Genomic DNA, 25,935 nt, shown 5'->3' on the forward strand with positions numbered 1-25,935 from the left:
GAAGTAGCCCAAACGCGTAGGGATGCTGGTTCCCAGGAAAGAGGCCCAGGTAAAGGTTACTATGGTTACTATAAAAAGTAAATTCTTACAGAAGATGGGCATAGTTTTTATGTTACTATTTTATAGTAGTGATAGCATTTTATGACAATCTAATATTGTATTATCTTGATTGCATAGCATAGTTAAATAATACATGATTTCATAACATTAATTTTACATACTGCTTTTATATTACTGGATTGTATGTTATATTGATCATTTCATGTTATATGTTGGTGCAGTCATAGTATTGTCACTTATATTTTTGAAAACATATTGAACTCTGTACCAGCAATAGTGAATTTTCTTGTTTGTACATTAAAATGACCTAATGGGGATGGTAAGGTGAGAAGATAAAAACTAGAAAACAAGAAAATATTAATGTTGAAGGTTTGGAAACAAGAAAAATATGAGTAGAATAACTGGAAGTGTGCTGAAATTGAAAAACATGCACCAAAGAGTAAAGAAATGTAATACATAATGAGAATATAAAATTATCAAATATCTACAGATTATTACATAGCTCAATAATTTTTCAGTGAGACATACTGAAATGGTATAAGATATTATTTGTTAGGTAATATAAAATATTATAAAATAGAAAATAATATTAAATGAAAATGAACAAATAAAACATTAAAATTCAAAAATTTAACAAAATATAAAATATTAAAATTTAAAAAATTGTTTCCCTGAGAAATATTATATCATCACTATTTTGAGATATATTAATATATTTAATGGGTAGAACTACACAATATATGTGTATATATGCACATCACAGAAATTCTAGCAGTTTACTCACTGAACTAAAATTGAAAAATGTGCAATGATCTGTTGATATGATTCCAAGTATTATATATACAAACAAATATATGTGTGTGTGTGTGTGTGTGTGTGTGTGTGTGTGTGTGAGTGTGTATGTATTTAACTTTTGGGGAGTCTCATTTTATTCCTGGCTGCCAAGAAATTTGTATATTTTTAGCAGGTGACTTTGTGGAAGTCAGAGCAGTTACTTTAATTTTTTTTTTACCAGTCCTGTGCTTGAACTCAGGGCCTGAGCACTGTCCTTGGACTTTCTCAAGGCTAGAGCTCTACCACTTGAGCCTCAGCACCACTTCCGGCTTTTTTTTTTCATGTATGTGGTACCGAGGAATCGAACCCAGGTCCTCGTGCATGCTAGGCAAGCACTCTACCAGTAGACCAAACTCCCGGCCCATCAGTTACTTTTCTAAGTCTTACCTTTCTACTGTCAACAGAAATTTAATGCCTGCATTTACTTGCCTGCAGTAAGACAAAGCCATATACCTCTCCGTTGAGGTAGAAGGAAAGAAGACTTTGCTTTGAACTAATAAGGTCATTGCTATATAGCATGAATGCACTCAACTAAATGAATGGCGTGGTCCACAGCAGCATTATCTTGGTCTCTTCAGGTGGCCTACTGCCCAAGACACTCATCATTTCTAAGGCCAAGACACCACTTACAAAGGTCGGAACCACAGTTTAGTAAGTGGACAAGTGCTTTTATAGTCTCAGGTCTTTGTTGGGAGAAAGAGACTCTTTTTACTTGCTGGTTGTTGCTTTTTTCCCACATTCTAAAAGATAAAATCTGATAGCCTTTGTAGAGAGAGGAAATGGGAAATGCCATTCACTGCAGCTCAGGAGCAGCTCCTCAGGCGTGGCAGCCATTTATTGTCAATCTGTCTCTAGCAAGTTATAAAACTCACTGTGGCTCTCATGGCCTAAGACTGTAAGACTAGTTTAAGAAGCAGGAGTGCCAAATCTGGGCAAGCATTGTTCTAAGAGGCAAGTCTTACACAGCAGTAAAGGACCACCCATCTGGTCAAGGAACAGATTTTTCAGAATTTCCTGTTTTGGTCCCAAAACATATGAAACACTGACAAAAGCTTTCTAGCCGGGAGTTTGGCCTAGTGGTAGAGTGCTTGCCTAGTACGCACGAAGACCCGAGTTTGATTCCTCGGTACCACATACGTAGCAAAAAGCCAGAAGTGGTGCTGAGGCTCAAGTGGTAGAGCTCTAGCCTTGAGAAAGTCCAAGGACAGTGCTCAGCCCTGAGCTCAAGCCCAGGACTGGCCAAAAAAAAAAAAGCCAAGCTAAAAGTATGACATTGTTGTCACGTTGTAAAATAGCCAATGGATACACAAGTATGGATTTGGTTCTGTAAACAAAATTTGTTGATCTGTTTGCTCCCCAAGGGAAAAGACACCAGGAAAGTGATATTTTGTTTGTTTATGAATAAATTTTGATTAATGAACAGACTCTCTTAATAATCTTTTTATAAATAACTCAGGTTGGCTCAAATCTCACCTCATTTTGGTATGCATCATTAAACAATTCAGATAATTAATGGCTTCTCTGTGTTCTTTGTTCATGCCTTTGCTGTTATACCTATTATTTTATAGTATTTGATGTATATGTTTCCCCCTTTGTAGAGACAACAAATATATTGAGTGAGAGAATACTTTCAAATGTTTTAAAGAAAAAAAATGAGCAAACCTAATGAGATGAAGATTAACATAGATAAAATGCAAGGCATATCACTCCTATCCAAAAGATCAAACCTAGGAATAGAAGATAGAAGAAATGTAACATTGTTGTCACAGGTAAGAAATAGGTATTTAGTAGGTTAATACAAGTCACCAGTGTGATATGGCTACAAAATAGATCATATATCCATAGGTTGCATCAGGACAAATACATATCCATGTAAAAAGTGATGGATTTTGCTGTTTTCTAGTTCACATTTCTCAGGAAGATTTTTTGTTTGTTTGGAAATCTAATACTTGGACTGAGGTTGGAGGAGCTAGAGGATATAATGATACATGGTATATGGCAACAAAAGCACTCTGTGACAGTTGAAGGCAGATAGGTAAGATAGGATCTGGAAGTAAAGATTCAAACATAATAGGATACTTTTTAGGGGCCTACATGGTACCCCCAAATTAGTAGATAAGTAACATGAATATAGGAAACAAACTTCTTCCATTTTAATAGTGGTTACTTCCAACCCTGAAATTCTCTGATTCCGAACTCTCTGATCAGTGAGATTAATCAAACATGGGCTGCAAATGTGGCTTAGTGGTAGAGTACTTGCCTGACATGCAAGATCCCTGGGTTTGATTCCTCAGTACCACATACACAGAAAAGGCCAAAAAAAAAAAAGTGGGGCTGGGAGTTTGGCCTAGTGGTAGAGTGCTTGCCTAGCATGCACAAAGACCCGGGTTCGATTCCTCAGTACCACATACATAGAAAAAAGCTGGAAGTGGTGCTGAGGCTCAAGTGGTAGAGCTCTAGCCTTGAGAAAGTCCAAGGACAGTGCTCAGGCCCTGAGCTCAAGGCCAGGACTGGCCAAAAAAAAAAAAAAGTGCTGTAGTACAGCACTAGCCTTAAGCAAAAGAAGCTCAGGGAAAGTGCCCAGGCCCTGGGTTCAAGCTTCAGGATGGGCAAAAATAAAAAAAAATACCAACAAACTAGCTGCATTTAGTGGCTCACACCTTTAATCCTAGCTACTTGGGAGGGGGAGATCAAGAAGATCCTGGTTTAAGGCCTACCGGGAGAAAAAGTTGATAAAACCCCATCTCCAACAATAGCTGAGGTAGTGGTTATGCACTTGTCACCCAAGTGGTAGTGACCCAACCTTGAGTGAAAAAGCAAAAGGAGAGCAACATAGTTCAAGCTCTACTACTAACACCAAAATGCCATCTTTCAATCAGCTTCATGCAAGAGCCCCTAAAATTCTCCCAACATCTTCCTTGTCTTGCACAGCTATTTACTACACAAAACTCAAGTGTGAAAGACTAGTCCCTCCCCTACTAAGGTCCTTCTGGGGACTTGAGTACATGCTGAATAAGAGTTCTAGGAGACCCAGGCTGACCTGCCCTGGATCGAACTGATCTTTCCTCACTCTCCCTTCTCCCCTCCAAATGCTCTGGTCTCTACCTTCCAACCCCAGCAGGCCTCTCCCTGTCTGGCTTCCTCCTTCCATGAAAATGTCAGACAACTATGGCAGCAGGGCCCCTGGGCAGCTTCTCCCTCTGGAGAGATCACTTTTCCAGGTATTTATCCACTTGGCTCAGCTGTTGTTCTTCCTTAAATCTCTGCTCAACTCACTTTCACAATGAGTACTGTCTCCCAGCCAACTCATATAAGGACCTGCCCTTCCTCCCATCCCTCTAACCCTATTTGTTTTGTGTCCTATTTACTGTGTTACATTTACTGGTTTATGTCTTTTCCCATATGAAAATAGGGAAATATCTGTTTTGTCACTGGAGGATCTCAAGTGCCTCACACAGCGGCTAGCCAAGGAGATGAAGCAATATTTGTCAGATAAACAAACCACCCAGTATGTTACACAGAATGATTTCATTGAAATTTCTATTGTGTACCAAACACTCATGATAATCATTAATATGCTCAGTCAGATAGCATCTCATAACCACTGGAGATCCAGGCTGGGCTCATGTCAGATCTGAATCCACAGAGTTGGAGCTCTTGAGATTATCCAACAGCATGGCACTGTGGAGAAACACTCTAGTTCAGCATTTCTTCTCTTTCTCTCTCTCTCTCTCTCTGTCTCTCTGTGTCTGTCTGTCTCTTTCTCTCTCTCTCATATTTGAGTCACAGACCACTGACATAAAAGGAACTATGGATCTTCTTTTTGGGGGGTGGGGAGGTCATGGGGCTTGAACTCTGGGTCTAGATGCTGTCCCTGAACTCTTCAGCTCAAGGCTACTGCCCTAACCCCTTGAGCCTCAGTCCCACTTCCCATTTTCTAGTGGTTAATTGGAGATGAGTCTCCCGGTCTTTAGTGCCTGGGCTGGCTTTGAACCTTGATCCTCAGATCTCAGCCTCCTAAGTAGCTAGGTTTACAGGTGTGAGCCACCATGCCCGTTTATGCAACTATGGATCTTTGCTTAACAAAATGTTTTGTTTAACAAGGTGTTTGGCGGTTCTAGGAAAAAAAATAAAATCCCTGAATGCTAACCCCTTAAGAACATCTCTAAGAATTGTCAGTCCTCTGCCAGGTTCAAAGATCCACTGTAAAGACTATGTAACATTTCCCCACATTCCATGCAATATTTAACACTGTTCCTGCCTCCTTATGTCTCGGGAGGCTGGTGTGAAAGATCAACAGACACATATGGTCCATCTGCCATCAGGAGTACAAACAGAAATACCCTGAGTTTTGGAAGCCTGATGTCACCCTGCAGTGAGCATTCAAAGCTTCAGAGGCCTGAGGTCACCAGCACCTACACACTAGAGGGCATTCTTGTCAGGCTCTCCCCATTACAGTGAAGGAATGGTTAGCTTCCTCTCTTTTGAATTCAGCATGGTTCTATTTGATATAGTGTAGATATAAAGAATATTAGAGAAACAACCAAACTGCCAACCATTGAAATGGAAAGAGAAGGCTATGGATGAGACAGAGCAGCTGGGGACAGCCAGTGCCAGCCCTGGAGTCTGACTTGATGCTGCTACTGCTTTCCCTCAACACTGTGATCTGTAAGAAAACCCACCTCTCACTGAGGCTGTGCCACAGACCACAGACTGTCATCTTGATGCCAAGCAAGCATATTGGGCTGAGGAAAGGAAGATGTGGGTAATCAGAAAGCTGGATCATGGATACAAGCACTCAGCAAGAATCAGCTTTTACAGCTTTTGTTAGCCCAACAAATAATTTTCTGGCTCTGAAAAACAGTGCTCAACTGAATTAAAGTCTTATAGGCAGTCAGGGAAATCAGATGGGCTTAAGTCTCTCCTGTGTGCCCAGAGTTTCCTTATTAAAAAGCTCTCTGAAGAGCAGAAGATAAATAGGACATTCAACAGCTTCTCTCTATTCCCAAACTCAATTTTACTTTTTGTTTCCATGCAGACTACCACAGGCTCCTAGGAGGAGAGTAGAGGGAGTCTGAGAGAATATAGAATACTCCCAGCCACCTCCCTTCCCCCGACCCTGCAGCTACTCCATGCTCTCTCAGTCATGGTGGATAGAAGGGTTTATATTCATTGGGCAACTGAATCTCTCATGCAGTAAATCCAACTAGAAGCACACAATCAGGGAGGAAATGTATTCTAGTTGCTTTCCTCCCACTGGTATACAATCACTGCATCTGATAATGATACTGCAGCTATTAAAGCAACAATTCTTTTTATGTGTCTCATTTCCCAATAAGCCAAAACAAATACTGTCATTACTTTAGGATAGCTCCACCTTTCTCCCTCAAGTAAGATAAGGAGAGACTCATTATTCTGCTAATACTTCTCTCCTTGTCCTAGCATTTTTTGGAAGATGTAGAGGCACAGGAAAGTCAAAATACACATGCGCCTATCACTGCCGCATAAGTCAGTAGCATACCTTTTTCATTCCTGTAGTGCTTTAACTTATTCTCCGCAAATCCCTACAAATGCCTTGTGGACAATGACTGCATCTTGTGGCCTCATTAAACATTGCCAGTAACTCCCATGCAGTGGCTAAGACTTGATTCTTGACTATATGAACATGTGTGCATGTGTGGGCATTCTCATGAACACACACACACACAGGAATCCACACGGGCTTTTTGGGACTCTCATCACCTGAACTGAGAATCTTCTGCATTTTTAATGACAGCAATATTAGTCAACTGACCATGGTCAATGCTCAGCTCCAAATGACCATTTAAATAGTAAGCGGGGGCAAGGTAGCTCACACCTACTCCTAGCTACTCAGGTGGTTGAGTTCTGAGGATCAAAGTTCAAAGCCAGCCTGGGCACATAAGGACCTGAAACTCTTATCTCCAATTAACCTCTAGAAAATTGGAGGTGGGCCCTGGCTCAAAGGTAGGGCGGTAGCCTTGAGATGAAGAGCTCAGGGAGTTCAGGCCCCATGACCCACAAAAAATCTAATAAAATATTAAGTAAATGCTGATAGCTTATTACTTCCAAAACCCAATAGCATTTAAGATTGGAAATGTTTGTAGTGAGAATAAATCATGATGGCAGCTGATGTTATGTAAGTGCTCAAAATGCATTTACTTTATCCCTGTGATAAGTTGAGGGTTGTGAAGCATTCAAGTAAAGTAACCTCTAGCTTGGTGCTGGTAGCTCACACCTGTAATCCTAGCTACTCAGGAGGCTGGGATCTGAGGATGATGGTTTGAAGTCAGCCTGGGCAGAAAAGTCCATGAGACCCTATTTCCAATGAATTACTCAGAAGCGGGGTGGAAGGGAAGCCAGAAGTGGCTCTGTGGTGTAAGTGGTAGAGCGCTAGCCTTAAGTACAAAGACAAAAGCTTGGGGACAGTGACCAGGGCCTGAGTTTAAGCAAAAAATAAATGAAATGAAATAACTCTTGCAGAACCAGCAATGGTGTTCTGGTGCTCCCCAAAAGAACTCATCAAAGGCTTGGGCACATGCAGATGCTCTGACTATTCCTAATTATGCTGAATTGAAGAACTGAAGCAGTGAATCAAGTCCAGGTCTGTCTCCTTTCAAAGGGACAGCAGAAACTCTGATGGCTTTCAAGGACCAAGCCTGTCACTTGTGTAATGTTTCTGGTTAATGTTGAACTATAACTAAATTTGGCTAATAGTCAGATCTGTCTATCATGAATAAGAGCCTCAAAGTATAGCCTTTACAGCACAGTAGCTGTCCTTAGCAACCTTAATATGTTATTGATGTCTACTCAGTGTCTTATTCCATCATCCATCAAGCCTTCTTTAACCACCCTATTTACAATACCTCCCCTTAGCCTATTTATTTATTTTTTAATTTATTTTTTTATTTTGATAAATATTGTATTTTATTGTCACGGTTATATATAGAGAAGTTACAGTTACTTTCATCAGTACTGGTTACATTACTTCTTTTTTTCATATATTTTTATTGTAATTAATAGAAGGGTTACATTATATTCACCAGATAGAAGGTGCATTACTTCACATACATTGATACCCTTTCTCATGTCTTGGTCCTTATTTCCCTCCCCCCCAACCTCTACCCCTCATCTTGTTTTCCCCCCTTCCCTATCCAATTTCAAATAACCACCTATTTATTTCTTTTAAAATTAGCTTACATCAGGGAAAATTTCATCATTAGATTTCCATCTCTATTTATAACACATCCTAATCAATTTCACCCCATCTATCATTCTCCCTCCCTCTCTTTTATTTCACTAGATTATTACCTATACCACCACCTAATACCATGCTATATATGTTTCTTTGTATACTGTCATCTCTAATAACAGACCATGGCTGGCCCACCCCAGTACTGGGAGAAATTCTAGCATGTACCCAGTTCTTAGTGATTATGTGTACAGTAACGTTACTGCACTGGCAAATATGTGATCACTCCCTGGGAATCAGATTGTTATTTGAGTCTAGGAATTAGTTAACTGCTTAACAAGCAACACACACACACACACACACACACACACACACACACACACACACACACACACACCATTCAAACTGAACCAGAATTCTTCAGGAAATGAATAGAGCCAAAGGAACATATTCTTTGGGCAACAGCCTTACCCAGTGATCAGTAAGAAGAAACAGGGCCAATCAGTATGAAAGATTTAGAAAGAGATTTCCTAAGTACCACCTCCTCCCTTCTCCCCCTACCCCCAAAAAAGCAAAGGGAATTGCTGCAAGTAAGCCAGCTAAGGTTGAATGCCATGAAGCTTACAGCAGATGGCACTAAAATATTATACTAACATTTCCTTGTGCTCCAGGCTGAGCTCTGTGTTAAGGCTGATTACAGGATGTCTATTTAAAAACATGCAGATGAAAAATGAATCTGGCATTGTTAAATCCTTTGGCTAAAAATAACTAGGCATTAGCACCTAATGTACTTCCATACAAAGGATGGATTCATATTATGCAAACAAGGTTATGTCTAACAAAACCATCCAGAACAGGAGGGTAGAGGGAGGAAACCAAGAGATGCAGGAATCTGCTTAAATCTGGCTCAGGGTGATAAAGTCATGAAAATCTGCTTCTCCCATTTCCATGGTAATGGTGCAACCCTCAAACAAACATTTTCCAAACCAGATTTGTTTTTCTCCTTTCTAAATACCTTGGCATGATATTTTTGGATAATGTTGAAATACAACCGATGTTGCATAAGGTGTAAACAACACTGTCTGTTCCAACTGTTTCAGGCTTAGACAGGATGGCTTGTCATTCTCACACCTAACCCATAGTGATGGTTTCAGTGGCAATCACCCAGCTCCTTGCTCTCAAGGGACACCTTCACAAGCACTGGCAACTCCATGTCAGGCTCAATAATATTTATAGCCTGGCAGGAGCCACTCAATATTTACATGCCATGTAAAGTGATCAGCATATTCAACATCTACTTTGTAAATATGATTTTAAGGATTCTACCTAAAAAGCCACTGAGTATTCATATACTTTTCTCTTCCTCCCCTCCCCTTTCCCCTCTTCCTCCTCCACTTCTTCTTCCTCCTCCACCTCTTCTTTTCCTTTACTTCTTCTCATTCTATTATTATTATTACTATTATCCTTGAGTAGTTGTACCAAGGGGTTTCGATTCAATGCATCAGTTTGAGTGTAATGCATCTGGACCATTCATTTTCTTACTGAATGGAAAGAAACTACCAAGCGCTGGTCACCAAGAAGACCAAGAAGTCAGGAACAAAATTAAAGCTTGAACCATACAGACAAGTGAGTAATGAAGACTGCCATTATAGCTACACTTTCTGTTTGAAAGCTTTCATAATAAAATATGAAATAAAAGTGAGTGCAAGCTATCTTAACCTGCAGGGAACTTCCCCTGCTCTATATTTCATTATAGTACTGTAGCTGATAAATAGATGCTGAGAGATATTTTCCCATTGGCTAATTAAAATTGAAGGGCAAAAGAATTGATTTTGAGGGATAGTGGGGAAATCTGAAAATGAACTGGGTGTTAGATGATAACAGCCCTGTAGTTATATAAGAGAATTCTGTTTTTAGAGATGTATATTGAAGCATTTATGGCTGAACTGTATCGATGGCTGTGAGTTAACGTTAAAATGATCACTTTAAAAATAGGCAAAACAGATATGAAAAAGAGTAACTGCTAAATTTTGTTGACATAGGTGGAAGTTCATTATATTATTCTCTCTACACTATGAATGTTATTTTGATCATCATTTTAAATATCTTTAAAAATAGAATCATGAGGATACATTTTAAATCCTAAGTGAAAGGTTAATATTTGAAGGGCCAAACCACACCTTGCCTTCTTTAATGGATGATTAAAATTCTTTTTCAGTGCTTGTGAAATACTTTGTATTCTTTTGTAGCATGAGCTGATGGTGCACAATTAGTTCTGAAAATATATAGTGTTGGGCCAAGAAAGTGAAACACCAAACAAGCAAAGTGTTATGGAATTAGCAATTCTGCAGAAGTCCTTTCTCATAACTGGTGCCGGTCTGCCTACCTTATGGGAGTCATGGATAAAAGACTGCCCTAAGTTGGAGCCACATCAAAGCACATTTCCCATTCAGAAATATTGAAAACTCACAATGAAAAAGGGGTGGTGGTGGTTTGCTTGATTTGGGCTTTTTTTCTTGCCAGTCCTGGGGCTTGAACTCAGGGCCTTAGCACTGTCCTTGGACACTTTTTGCTCAAGGCTGGCACTCTGCCACTTGAGGCACAACGCCACTGGCTTTTCCTGAGTATGTGATACTGGGGAATCGAACCCAGGGCTTCATTCATGTTACTTAGGCAAGCACTCTACCACTAGGCTACACTCCCAGTCCATTATTTTGGCTTTGGTTTTTTAACAAAATGGTAGTTCTCCGGGGCACTTATATAAGAAATTAACTTTAAAGATTTGCCTATCCACTTAAAGGGAGTGACTGTATTTATCATTGTGAGAACACAACTAAACTCAACCACTCAGTATTATTTCAAACATTCTTAAAAAACTGATGGTTCCAAGGGCAAATTCCCATAGAAAGCATCATAGGGATGAAACTTTTTGTGTATAATGTTTTGCTTTGGTAAATGGGGGAGAAGACTCATGTCAAGTTCATTCCAAACTCGGTCCCTTTGAAGGAAGTGGCCCTAATGGTACTTTCTTTAAAAGACATTACTGCCAGGGGCATTCTAGGTTGAAAGACAATGAGTTGGGGCTTGAGCTAAATGTTAAGTACAAGGAAGAATAATACTTGGGAGATGGGCTGGGAGATGTGGGCTCCACTTCAGATGATGAGGAAGTGACCCAATCTGGTCCTTCCCTTTAAGAGGTACCTTACTATTCAGTATAGTCAGAGGATGGGCTGACCGGTGCACAGCTGCTATAGCAATACTCCATAGACCCACAGAGGCAGCCTCAGAGGTGCCAGGCCAGGCAGGGACTGGGTCACCATGGATAGCCCACCTTTGCTATCATATTTCCAGTGTCTTTGAATGTTACTAACTGATGGCTGGTAGAGAGAAAACACAACCCAATTCTCATATGTCAGAATAAATGTTGTCATCTGATAGGCCAGGTCTTTTGTCAACCTAAACCCAGTAAAAATATTATTAAATTAAATCATATCACAATTGTAGAAAGCAGAAGTCAATACTCACATTTTTAGAGACGAGGCTTGGGAAATTTTAGGCCAGAAATGATGGGCCTTGGTTCTAGCCCAAGTCTTTCTCATTCCAGAGCTCATACTTTAATTGCCTTGTAATATTGTCTGCCTGTGTAGCATCCTTAATTACAAATCTTATTTTTAACTTGGTCATGCTATATTCAAAACAACAATAAGCATTCATTCACACATTGTTTCCATTTTATAGAGGTTATAAAGTGTCAGTAGATTGGCCTTCTACAAATTCAGTAGGTTTGGCTTAGCAAAAAAAAAAAAAGGCTAAACACAAGCCTATAGTGATATCACCTTCTGCTTTGTCAACTCAAATCCATTACTATGTCAGCCTAGCCTCAGAATACATCTTTCTCTGCTGACTACATTTGCCCTTTCCTGGGCTGTTCACTCCAGGAGCACAACTATTTAACACTGACAGAAAATAACATTCTAGAGTAAACTTCAGCAACTTCATTTGTGCATCTGGGGGACAGCATTCATTTAGGCATACATGTTTATTGAGTTCCCACTATGCAACAGACTTGACTGTAAGCACTAGAGATACAACAGCAAGCAAAAGGTTACACTCTCAAGAGCTTAAAAACAGAGCAATCAACCAATGGAGATATATGAATATCATATGCCAGGCAATAGGTGCTAGGAAAAGCTCAAACAGCAATCATTGTGGGAGAATCAGAACTTAAGGCTCGCCAAATTTCCAGGGTGTCCCATAAATCATAATGGAAAAAGCCATGCTATTAATTCTGGCCAATGGGATGCCAGGAAAAAATGGCATTTGTCATCTCCAAGAATAGGCCTTTACAAGCATAAAGAGGATCTAAATAGGGAAAGAGGAAGTGAAACTTTTCCTCTTTGCAGATGACATGATTCTGTATTTAAAGAATCCTATAGACTCCACTCCCAAGCTCCTTGAGCTGATTCAAAACTTTGGCAAAGTAGCAGGGTATAAAATTAACCTTCAAAAATCAACTGCCTTCCTCTATGCCAACAGTGAGAGGCAACATCAGGAAAGCAACTCCTTTTGCAATAGCCTCAAAGAAAATAAAGTACCTAGGAATTATCTTAACTAAGAATGTAAAGGACCTTTTTTCCATATATTTTTATTGTAATTAATAGAAGGGTTACATTACATTTGCCAGATGGAAGGTGCATTACTTCACATACATTGATACCCTTTCTCATGTCTTGGTCCCCATTTCCCTCCCCCCACCCCCATCCTCATCTTGTTTTCCCCCCTTTCCTATCCAATTTCAAATAACCAAATACAAATATATCCAATATATCAGATAACAAAGTGAAATACTGTAACAATATGAGATAATGAAGGGACAGCAAAAGAGATGAGAAATAAAATAGTACATTAAGGACAACAATCACTCATTATCTGGCTTTTGTTTCTATATCCTAGAGGTGTAAAGGACCTTTTGGATGAAAACTTTAAAACCCTGAAAAAGGAAATTAAAGCAGAACTGAGGAAATGGAAAAACTTCCCATGCTCCTGGATTGGAAGAATCAACATCATAAAAATGACAATCTTGCCAAGGGCTATCTACAAATTCAACGCAATACCCATCAATATCCCAATGTCATTCTTCAAAGAAATAGAAGAGGCAATCCAAAATTTCACATGGAATAATAAAAGACTCCGTATAGCAAAACACTTCTTAGCAGAAAGAACAGCACAGGAGCAATTTCAATACCAAACTTTAGACTCTATTACAGAGCTATAATAATCAAAACAACTTGGTATTGGCACAAGAACAGGCTTGAAGACCAATGGAATAGAACTGAGGACCCAGATATTAAACCACAGACCTATGGCCACCTAATCTTTGACAAGGGAGCCAAAAAAATAGAATGGAAGAAAGACAGCCTCTTCAACAAGTGGTGCTGGCAGAACTGGTTAAGCACCTGCAGAAAATTAAGTTGGATCCTTCTTTGTCACCCTGCACCAGGATTAACTCCAAATGGATCAAAGACTTGAAGGTAAAAGCTGACACATTGAAAACTTTACAAGAAGGAATAGGAGACACACTAGACCTCCTTGGCACAGGTCAAAACTTTCTCAGTAAGGACCAAGAAACACAACAAATCAGAGAAAAGCTGGGTAAGTGGGACTGCATTAAACTTCAGAGCTTCTGTATGGCAAAGGACATGCTAGTAAATTAATTAGGAAGCCTACGGAATGGGAGAAGATCTTCACCAACCATACAACAGACAAAGGCCTCATATCTAAAATATATCAACAGCTCAAAAAATTGAATCACTCCCAAACTAATCTTCAAAGTAACAACCATCCCATTAAACGATGGGCCAAAGACTTAAGGAGAGTCTTCTCTGAAGAAGAAACAAAAATGGCCTATAGACACATGAAGAAATGCTCAACATCTCTGGTCATAAAAGAAATGCAAATCAAAACAACTCTAAGATTCCACCTCAGTCCAGTTAGAATGGCCAGGATCAGGAAAACGAATAATAACAGATGCTGGAGGGGATGTGGCCAGGAGGGATCACTACTGCACTGTTGGTGGGAGTGCAAACTCGTTCAACCACTATGAAAAGCAGTATGGCAGTTCCCCAAAAGACTAAACATAGAGCTCCCCTATGACCCAGCAATTCTACTATTCGGCATTTACCCAATCGTCCAGAAACAAGGACATACTAAATCCAGTAGCACAACAATGTTCATCGCAACATTATTTACCATAGCAAAGATATGGAACCAACCCAGATGCTCCTCAGTTGAGTGGATTAATAAGATGTGGTATTTATACACAATGGAATTCTATGCTGTTGTCAGAAAGAATGGCATTGCCCCATTTGTAAGGAAATGGAAAGACTTAGAAAAGATCATATTAAGTGAAGTAAGCCAGACTCAAAGGAACATAGGCTCAATGGTTTCCCTCATTTGTCATAATCAGTAGAAACCTTGGGCTCTCCTAGCAGAGATTTACAATAGAACAAAACCTAGATACATAAGGCCATATAGTATGAGGCTAAATGAAAGGACCTCCAGGATATAGAAACAAAAGCCATGTAATGAGTGATTGTTGTCCTTAATGTACTATGTTATCTCTCATCTCTTTTGCCATCCCTTGGTTATCTCATATTGCTACAATATTTCACCTTGTTATCTGATATATTTTATATGTGCTTAATTGGTTATTTGAAATTGGATAAGGAAGGGGGGAAATCAAGATGAGCAGGGGTGGGGGGGTGGGGAGGGAAATGGGGACTATGTCATGAGAAAGGGTATCAACGTTTGTGAAGTTATGCACCTTCTATCTGGTGAATATAATGTAACCCTTCTATTCATCACAATAAAAAATTATTTAATAATAAAAGATGGCACGATGACAGAGACAGAGGGAAGTCATTTGAATTCAAAGAAAATCCAGAAAGAAGTTACTCAGAATATGTGTATATTTTGTTGTACATTGTTTCAAAAATACAAGTTTGTTTCACAAAAAAAAGAATAGGTCTTTAAGAGATAATGTGCATCTCAAACTCTCTTTCCCTGGTTGATGTTCAGTTGCATGAGTGTGGAGATGGGAGACTGCAGAAAAGCTTGGAGCCCTTCGTCACTAGATGAAGCACAGCTTTCATCAACATGCATAGGATTTTGTGTTAGCTAGAAATAAATGTTGGGCTAAGCCACGAAGATTTGGAGGCTTATTACTGGAGGATCGATTTGCTTATTACAGGAGGATCCATTTGCTAAACAAGTCCCAATAGTATGGAACTCCTGAGTCTGAGAAGAGACAGCAAAGGAGCCAGAAGATAAGAACCCACGCACAGCAGAGATGAACTTAGCAGTTACAAACCTTTGCAGACATTTTTAACTCCCTCAGGCTTACTAAAATATATGAGTTGTAGACGTCATCCTCAAAGATTATACCTGGGGATATTTAGGGTGAGGTCTATGCATCTGTATATGGAAAGCTATGCTCATTAAATGGTGATGGATTGGGTCACCTGGCTTTAGGCAACCTCCCCAAGAAGCAACCTGTCCCACAGTTTGTTGACACATCAATTTCCTGTAAACCACTGAGAAGCAAGGGAGCAAATTGTGACATTTGAAGAAGACCTGTAAACTTTTTATTTGAAAATTTATGAAAAAGAATATGTTGTAGAAATTATATTCAATGAGTAAGTGGACTAGATTATTATTGATATAAATACATAATGAGAGTGTAAGCACCTAAGTTTTATCTTCATAAGAAGCCGGTAACATGAAGATGATTATCCCCTTGATGTTTAATGGTTAAACATAGGTCAACTTGCCCAGAGTCATTCAACTAGTAATAAGTAGCAAATCGAAGGCCAGAACCCAATCGGACTGTGATTCTTTGTTGCAACGGGGAGTAGGAAAAGCGATCAAAAGCATGCGGAGTCTAGGGAAAAATGAAGTTACACAAGACATCATGAGACCTACATTCAGGAAGCAGCGGTTCTACACCTAGCTGAGGACTCCAGTCCTGCAAGAACAGGAAAGTTCATAGGCCACTGAAGCATGATAGACATTTCCAAAGAGAACAATCCATAGTTCTTGTTCTAATTCCAGGCAGCCATGGGCTGATCTCTCTTCTTAGATAAGAGACTGCTTGTATATATTAATTTAAACTTGTAACCAGGCATTCAGATAAGTTTCAGAATACTTAAGCGACAAGAAGGAGGTCATGGGATGAAGAAGGGATATATCATGCAGCAGGCCAGCCTTACCTACAGGGATTTACTCCTCAGAGCCTTCCGGCACTTTGTCTAAGCTCAGAGCCTGTTATATGGAAGGAATCACACCCTAGCTAACTGATGCACAAAAATGAACACATTTATCCAACTCACTTATCCAGTATGGTACACTCAAAAAAATGGAGTACATGGAAGGCCCCAAAGAAACAGGATATAAAGAATGTATATTTTGAAAGGAAAATAGAACACAGAGATTAGGTTCCAAGCAGGGGCCTTGAGTAGCCAATGACACTGCAGAGACTGGGATTACATAACCTAGTGATGAGAAGCAGGAGAATCTCAGATACTGTGCCCATTTCCCAAATTTGCCTAGGATTAGCCTTCAATAGAAGGCCTTTCCAGTCCTACTAAGGCTCTCAAGTTTTCTGCGCTTCTGTTTTGGTTTTGAGGATATATATATATATATATATATATATATATATATATATGGCTACATCAGCAATTCTATCAGTGAGACTGGTTAGCACCAGCAAAAGAGAATACAAAAGGAAAAAGTGTGACAGAGAGGCAAGGCTTATACAACTATGCAACTGTAGGACGGATGCTCCAACACATTTTCTAACTATAGATCTTCTTTCTCAACCTTACATTGTATCATAGGTTATCTTATGATTCAAGAAGATTCTGATTATAGTAACCACCCCAAAACTTCTGCAGTCTAATGTAAGGTAAATTCATTTGGGGCTAACTGAAAAAGTTGATGTTGTCATTAGGGGTCCTCTCTGCCATCTTTTGAGGGAGGAAAAGTTACAATCACAATATCATAGCAGATGTGAGCTTTTACCAGATGCAACCCATATCACTAACAACATCAGAGTCCATTGATAATAACTGTTACAACTTCACCTTACAAGGATAGTTGGGATATGAAGTTCCAGTTTGACCTTCTTGGCCATGACTCTATACTATGTAAAAGCAAATGCTGATTTGGTTGGAAATGAATTATCTTTACTAGGTACAGAATGACTATCATGCAAATCTGGGAGGCAAACAATTATCACATGGAAAGAGATAAACTCCTCAGGGAGTTCAGGGAATGATCCCATTTTATTTCACCTTAAAGGCAAATTAGTGCAGATTTGATAGATGAATGATGAGGCTGGCACCCAAAAAGTGATTCTCAGGGGCTTTGTCTTCAGCATCTGAGGATTATCTCCTAAAATGACCCAGCAGTAAGTCCTGATTCTGAGGGTAAGACATGGCCCCCTTGGAAACTTGAATACACATCCCCAGAGGTTTTCTAAATCACAGTCAAAGTTGAGTTTTGGCTTTGGAGTAATAGCACATCTTAGTGGGATATATAAAATCTACTCTTAAAATTTGTTTAGTATTTTACTTCCAACATTTGAGAAAATATGATGCTATATAAACTTGATGAAACTATCAATTGGCAAACCAAAGGTTTTTTAATGAAATGTTTTTCAGGAGGTTAGGTTAAATATGCATCTGACTGATCACTGAATAAGTTGCATATAATGTGAATTAGCTACAGATAATGTGTACCATCATAAAACTTTTGTTTAAATTATTTTTATGACATTAAATTTTAAATCTCCAAACTTAAAAGACAGTTCCTACAGAAAAATACTTAGGTTTACTTAAAGACAAATTAACAAACTAGAAATCAATTTATTTGAAAAAAGCATTCTTGATACGAGCCAGGAGATCTTACTTCAAAACTTTGTTCTTCTATCCTTACCATTTCAACTCAAACAATTGAACGAAACCTGACTTCAATCTGACATGAGGATGCTGATCCAAAAATTCTAGTTATTAGAAACTAGGTTCCTAAATTCCACATTTCATCATATTGTATTTTGAAAGAAGTCATAAATCACATAGCTCAAAATTTATTCACCTAAAAAAGTTCACTTGATTTTTGTGTGTTTATTCCAAAGAAAGTATAAGCAGAAACTAAGTTCTCATTTGCTTTTCATTCAGATGTTCATAACATGGCTAGCCTTAGTGAAATGGGTAGATTCCCATTCAGAGTATGATGTTGAGAACAGGTTGTCCTGGAAGTACTAGGGAGCAGACATACAAAAGCAGAGGGAAAAGTGAAGCATGAAGAATGAATAGTCTCCATGTTAACAATAGCAGAGGTCTCTGAAGGATGTAGAAAGCTAATAATAATAATAATAATAATAATAATAATAGAATTTGGTAGAATACATGCAATGGTTAAACCTGGTGCTCCCTGGAATGAATATATATATATATATATATATATATGTCATTGGACATCTGCCAAATTCTCTCACATTAAATATTTCCAGACTCTACTGAAATTAAGATCAGCATCGGCCAGATAGCATGTAGGGAGTATGCATTTTGCATGCATCAACTTGAATGCACATATATCTGAGTGGACTAAAGCTGCAAACCACAAGCTGCCTTCAACTCAGGGCTGAGGAAGCAGTGCATAGCATGAACACAAACCTACTGTCCAGTGACAGTAATTATGAACAGCCCTGGGGAGGCCAGGCAGCACTGATCTTTTCTCACCTGCTGGGACGGAACTCGGAGACCAGAAGAGATCTCAGAGCTCAATAACCTGCGAGTGGAACTGAGTCATCCGCCCACGGCCGTTAGTGCTTAGCTGCCCCAGAACAGGCCGCAGATACCATGGCTGAGCAGTGACTTTCAGTGGGAGACAAGATTTCAAAGGACCCCTCAGTGTGTAGGAGAGCAGAGGTTATTTGCCTGGCATACCTTAATCTTTTGAAAAGACTGCCACTCTAACTTCTAAATTTGCCTTCAAGGGATTCAAGCCGTATGGGACAGCATGCAGAGATAAAACCTGCAAATTCTCAAATTTTCTCTTCCTCTTCAATTCTCATCCTTTTGGGATAAATTGTGTGTGTGTGTGTGTGTGTGTGTGTGTGTGTGTGTGTGTGTGCCCTAAAAGGGGCTTGGTCTCAGGGCCTAGGCACTGTTGCTTAGTGCTTTCACTCAAGACTGGCATTCTACAACTTAAGCCACAACTTTAATTTCATGTTGTTGTGTGTGTGCATGCATGTGTGTGGTTAATTGGAGATAAAGGGGTCTGGCTTTAAACCTCAATCTTCAGATCTCAGTCTCCTGAGTAGCTAGGACCTAAGATCACTGGCTCCAGGCTAGAACAAACATCTTTGACTAGTACTGTGCTTGTGGTGACTATTTCAAGAACATTAGGGACGAAGACGTAGACATGGGCCTGTTACGGTATAGAGACATGAACATGCACTCATCACAACTCAACCTTAACTGATTCAGGCCCAGGGGTCTAAAGCTGTTCAAGAAAATACTATTGTCCTGGTCTCTTGCAAGCTGCAGAGTTTTCTCCCATTACAGTCGGATGGCAAAAAGCCAAATTAGTGTGAAACTTTACCTCGCAAACATCATCACGGTGAAATATCCTACCTATCACATGCACTAAATATACTTTAAACTCTGGGAAAGTTATTTAGGAAATCAAGAGTCAATGGGTAGAATAGGTAACAGTGGTAGAGCACTAGCCTGACAGGTGCCACATCCCTGCTTTTAATTCCCAGCTTGACAAAAGAAGAAAAAGAAAAAAGAGAGTCAATTGTGTCCGGCTCAATAGCAACCACACTCACAGATCCACCATCAATCATGGTGCCGGGTTATGTTTTTATTTCATTCCCATCTCCAGGTTCCTCCAATCTTAATATGTTCATTTTAAAGTACCTAAATACCAGATTAAAATCTATAATCGAGATTTTTTCCCCTTCTGTGTTTATATGAAGCACTTTTACTGCTAGTAACATCGCCCAAGTTAGCAAAGTGAAGGAAGAGGGTTTACCCTTGAAATCATTCAGCTTCAATAGGCAAAATACCTGTAAAGAAGCAAAATGTAGAAGAGACTGGTGGGAGGGGACCCTGAGGGGCATTGCTCCTGAGTGTTTGCTTTCAAGTTCCACCTGGGAGTTCTCTGCTCAAGAATGAGACAGAAGTTCTTTGTCTTTACCCAGCTCAGTGCAAGGACAAACAAGTGAGGACCCAGATCACATTTACTTATATGATTCTTGGATTTTGTTCATGAATTCTTGACACAACAGCAACCCGGTACTGCTGTTAGTGATTTGGGGAGCAGGAGGAAAATGTCCTACATACATATACACAGTGTCCGAATGACTTCCAATTGTCCTTCATTTGAAGATCTCCTATGGGCAGAACAAACTAAACTAATGATTTTCAAGATCAGTAAGTACATGTTGCTCAGGGACAGACGGAAGAAACTCTGGGGCCAACTTTGGCTAGTGTTGTTCCTGACCGAAACACAGAAATGTTATCATAATCCAAGTGCTTTGTTCCTTGGGTGAAGAGGAAGAACGGAGCTGACCTCAGCGTGTGGCCTATTTAAGAAAACACCTTGGGTTGACAAAATGACATCTCACAATGGTGGGTTTCAACAGGCAGGGGCCTAGCCACTCCCTGACATTGAGGAGGAGGAAAGGGGAAGTGAGCAGGGACAGAGAGGAGAAAATCACCTCTTTCCAGCTCTGCAATGACAGGAAGGACACAATTGTCCACATGGCTGTGTCTCAGCTACCAGGGGGTCTTTGTGTGACCAACATGGCGCCAGGTCCACGTCATCCTCAGCCTGGATGACTTTCCTGCTGATACCCCCAAATCACCCATGGGGGAGGACAGACAACCCGCAACCCCTGCTTCAATCAGGAAGCCCTCACTTTACCTTTCTGCTTGTTGAGCAGCAGCAGCAGCAACAGCGAGGGTGCCATGCCGGGCCCTGACAGCGGCGCAGGGAGCTCGGGGGCTGCGGGGCTTTGGTGGGAGCTGGCCGCTGCTTCTGCAGGTTTCCACAGCAAGGTGGGCTCCTCGGGCTCGGGGGCTGGACGGGCAGAGGATGGCTCGGGGCTGATGAGAGGGGCAGAGGGGGGAAAGGCGAGGAAGGGGTCGGGCTGAGCGGGGCCCAGCGGGCTGGGCGTGCGCTCCTCCCCGCGGGGCGCGCAGGTCTCCTCCCGGATGGCACCCAGGGCGCCCGGCTTCACGGGGGGCGAGTCCTGCTCCCGCTTGGGGCTCTCCTCCGAGGCAGAGGAGGCGTCGCAGGACTCGATGATGAGCTCGCTGTCCAGCTCGGCCTCGCGCTCCTCCCTCAGGATGCTGTACTGGATGGATGGAGAGGCTGGCGACGGGGGCGGGCCGGCCACGTGGCCGAAGGTGACATAGCTGGAGGGCAGCGCGTCTTCCGAGGCCGTGGGGTCCTCCGACACCAGCTCAATCTCCGAGTCTCCGGACTCGGCGCTGCTCGCCTCCTGGTCCAGAGGGCTGGGGATGGTGGGCAGCCCAGACCTGGCCTTGGCCTCGGGTCGGTCGGCCACCGGTCCCACGGGCCGATCATACGCTAAGCCTTTGGCTTCTTTGATGGCAGTGATCAACTCGTCCTCCGAGATGCTGCCTTTCCCCTGGGACTCCGCCACAGATGGTTCTGTCATCCCCGCAGAGCCAAGAAGAGTCAGAGAGGCGCGCACACAGATGGACAGATGGACACAGAGAGAAGAAATCAAACAAAATTCCATTAGGGGACATGTTTGGTGGTTGCCTGAGGAACACATATCTCATTAGCACAGAAATAAGTCTGTTTCTAAGCCTATGCTGAAAACACAGGCCACCTGAACTAAAAGGTTAATTACTGTTGTGGCCCAATTAATCAGTGTTATGCATACCTATCCAGGGTCATCCAACTATTAAAAATAAAACAGGAAAGATCCAATAATTTCATAGCAACAGAGGCTTGTTTTTTGTTGTTGTTGTTGTTTTTCTCTTTCAATGTAGCCAAGATTGTAGAGGTCATTTTTGTTTTATAATGTCATTCTCTAGGGTCAGAGGGGGTCAGCTTCACAGGATGCGTTGGCTACTCTGAGGAATACGTCTACAAATATGAGACTCATTCATCATTCCACACCCATGGCTTTTCTAAGACCAACACATGTCATTTGGTACCTTGGCTACAGCTTAACTTCTGAACTTCATATTCTCCCTAAGAATCAATATCTTTATTCCTTTTGAGTAAAGAGTAAAAGTACAGCTAGATGGAGGAAGTATGAGGTATGGTTTCTTTGCCAATCCCCATGGCAAGCTGTGCAGAAGCCTTCCTGCAGGGCTTCCAGCAATAGCAGCCTGCTGCTTCCCCCCCCCCCCCCGCTCCCCTCCCCTCCCCTCCTCTCCTCTCCTCCTCTTGAGAAGAACACACAGACAGCTACCCTACTCCCCTGGGTGGATGCTTGCCTCCTGCCTGATGTTTATCCAGATGGCCTGAAGGCCATTCTGGAAATCTTGCTGAGCTTTTTCTCTCTTGGATGCAACTGGCCTGAGATCACCATGACAACAGTGCTCAGGAGCATGGTCTGCCTGGCCATGGAGCCGGGCTTTATTTTAGAATATCCTTGACACTGGTGTCCAGTCTTTTTGTGAATAAGAACTAGTTGTCCAATGTTTTCTCCAAGTGCGGAGGCCAGTGGGAGGAGCTAGGGAGGTAAGAGGAGTGGACCATCATGGCTATGTCATGTGGATCAAACCTTTCACAGTTTCTAATACTTTTGACTTTACTCGTGAATCTTTCATTCATCTATTATTTGTGCCCTCTACTATGTCTTGTGTCCTCTTCAAAGTACTTGGTATGTATTAGTGAATGAGACAGATCACAAAAATTCCTGCTTGTATTCCAATGGGAAAGGAATGCAATATATAAAGGACATATGTAATAAATAAGGGAAGTCTCTAGTGTGAGAGTTGAGTAAACCAAGGGTAAAGGAATCAGGAGTCCAGAGTAAAGTTGGGTAAAGGAATTGGGAGTGCTGGGACCAGGAGGGTTGAGTTTGTAGCTTTAAGTTAGGAGGTTGGAACAGGCCCTAGGAAGAAGTGAACAAAGATTAGCACTCAAAGCAGGTGTGAGAGTGACTCATGAAGATTGTCAGAGGAAAAGCAGGAGATGCCACAGGAACAGATAGATGGTACAGAGGTACAGAGGGGGAGTTCCAATGATTATTAGATATGGACAGGAGGCTGGTGTATCCTGGACAAGCAAGGAAGAGGGGGAAATGATAAAAAATAAGTGAGAGACATGGAGTTCAGATCTCCCGGGCTATATGCTGAATGAAAAGAGAAATTACTGGAGGATTCTGAGGAGAGAAATAATGTCATCACCTTCTTAAGTAACTTAAAACAACTGCATCATTATCTCTCAGATGATTAACTGTACATTTATTTTACAAACTCAAACTTTACTTTCAAAGCAACTGGCTATTTAGTAAACTGCACACATAGTTCTCTGTTATGCAGCAGAGTGGTGCATAAGTTACATCAGCTTCCTTTGGAATGGTTAGCTTACAGCAATGAGGAGGAAGACAGGGAGGAAAGGCCGTTGTCAACTAAGTAACCATCTGTACCTCTGCAGAGCTGTAAATGACAGCATCACAGCTCCATCTGCTAGCCTTTCTGGGGTGACAGGCACTTTACACATAGAGCTTGAAGTCTAGACAGAGTAGATGAAACAAGTGTCTAGTGTCATTGGACTGGTTTTTTTTCCCCCTGCGTGCCCTCCCCCCTGCGTGAGTCCACTCTGTCTTTTTTTCTATATTCTGTACATTATATAGGCTCCCTTCTCCTCTGGTTTCTGGTTTCTATCTACACAAAAACTTAAATAGGAATGTTTCTAATAGCAATATTCATTATAATTACCCAAAGTGGGAATAACCTAATGTCCCTCAAATAAAGAATGGATAAATAAAATGTGGTACAACTTACAACAGAATATTATGGTGCCATAAAAAGCAATGATACATGATAAAACATAACAAAAAACAGTAAACTAAGCAAAATATGCCAGTCACAAAAAACTGAACATTGTATGATTATTTATAGGAAATGTCTCATAAAAGCAAATCCATAGAGGCTGGAAGTTGATTAATAATTGTAGGAAAGGGGCCGGGAGTTTGGCCTAGTGGTAGAGTGCTTGCCTAGCATGCATGAAGACCCGGGTTCAATTCCTTGGTACCACATACATAGAAAAAAGCTGGAAGTGGTGCTGAGGCTCACGTGGTAGAGCTCTGGCTTTGAGAAAGTCCAAGGACAGTGCCCACGCCCTGAGCTCAAGCACCAAGACTGGCAAAAAAAAAATTGTAGGGAAACAAAACTAAAAGATACCCAAATAGGGCACAGAATTTTTTTCATGGTAATAAAAACACTATAAAATGTATTGTAGCCAGGCATTGGTGGCTTCTACCTCTAATCCTAGCTACTCAAGAAGCTAAGATCTGAGGATCACAGTTCAAAGCTAGGCATAAAAGTCTGTGAGTCTCTTATCTCCAATTACCCACCAGAAAACTGGAAGTGCCACTGTGGCTCAAAGTGGTAGCCCTGAGCTGAAAAGCTTAGAGACAAAGCCTAGGCCCAGAGTTTGAGCCCCAAGAGCACCAATAACAACAATAACAACAAAAATGGGCGCAGTGGCTCATGCCTGCCTGTAATCCTAGCCACTCAGGAGGCTGAGATGTGAGGATTGAGGTTGAAAGCCAGCCTGGGCACTAAAGACAGTGAGACTCATCTCCAATTAACCACTAGGAAACAGGAAGTAGGGCTGAAATTCAAGGGGTAGAGTGGTAGCCTTGAGCTGAAAAGCTCAGGGAGAGCACTAAGGTCCAGAGTTCAAACCCCAGGACCGACCAAAAAAAATAATGAAGTATTGTGATAATAGATCATAACTCTATTAAAACATTAAAAATCCATTGAAATATTATATGATATGTGTATTATTTATGGCTGCTTTTTATTTTTAAAGGACAGACAGAAGAGCCAGGAGTTTGACTTTAGTGATAGAGTGCTTGCTTAGCATGCACGAAGAGCTGTGTTTGATTCCATGGAACCACATACATAGAAAAAACTGGGAGTGGTTCTGTGGCTCAAGTGGCAGAGCTCCAGCCTTAAGAAAGCATAAGGACAGTGCTCAAGCCCTGAGTTTAAGCCCCAGGACTGGCAAAGGAGGGAAGGAAGAAAGGGAGGAAGGGAGGGAGGGAGGGAGAAGAAAGAAAGAAAAAAGAAAGGAAGGAAGGAAGGAAGGAAGGAAGCAAGCAAGCAAGCAAGCAAGCATAGAAAGAAGCTTGGCTTGGGTGGCCAGATTGGCCTGGAGGTAGAGTGCTTGCCTAGCATGCACGAAGACCTGAGTTCGATTCCTCAGTACCACATACATAGAAAAAAGCCAGAAGTGGTTCTGTGGCTCAAGTGGCAGAGCTCTAGCCTTGAGAAAGTCTAAGGACAGTGCTCAGGCCCTGAGCTCAAGCCCAGGACCGGCAAAAGAAAAAAAGGAGCTTGGCTGTTATCTTCACTTACAGAATGGCACAGCCTATATCCATATGAGTGCCCCATAGGTAAGAAGTAATTTTAAGTTATCTGAAGCCACTGGAATTGACATAATATGTGAATTTGAATGAGTAACTCCAATTCTGACCTCTGTTCACTGGTAATTTCCTGGCCACTTTTGAGTTCTCATGCCCTGTGACCTCCCAATAGGATTTG

At 41.1% G+C, this 25,935-nt stretch overlaps 1 protein-coding gene across 1 annotated transcript in view; it reads right to left on the reverse strand.

Moving 5' to 3' along the window:
• Rtn1 (reticulon 1) overlaps positions 1-25,935 on the reverse strand; it is a 184,961-nt gene that overhangs the window by 58,910 nt on the left and 100,116 nt on the right. Inside the window, exon 3 of the mRNA XM_090344210.1 lies at positions 21,098-21,850. Coding sequence (XP_090200336.1) covers positions 21,098-21,850 — 753 coding nt within the window. The remainder of the gene's footprint in view (positions 1-21,097; positions 21,851-25,935) is intronic.

This window comes from Megascapheus bottae, chromosome 14, assembly GCF_031878675.1.
Source record: "Megascapheus bottae isolate mThoBot1 chromosome 14, mThoBot2.hap1, whole genome shotgun sequence".
Classification (NCBI taxonomy): Eukaryota; Metazoa; Chordata; class Mammalia; order Rodentia; family Geomyidae; genus Megascapheus; species Megascapheus bottae.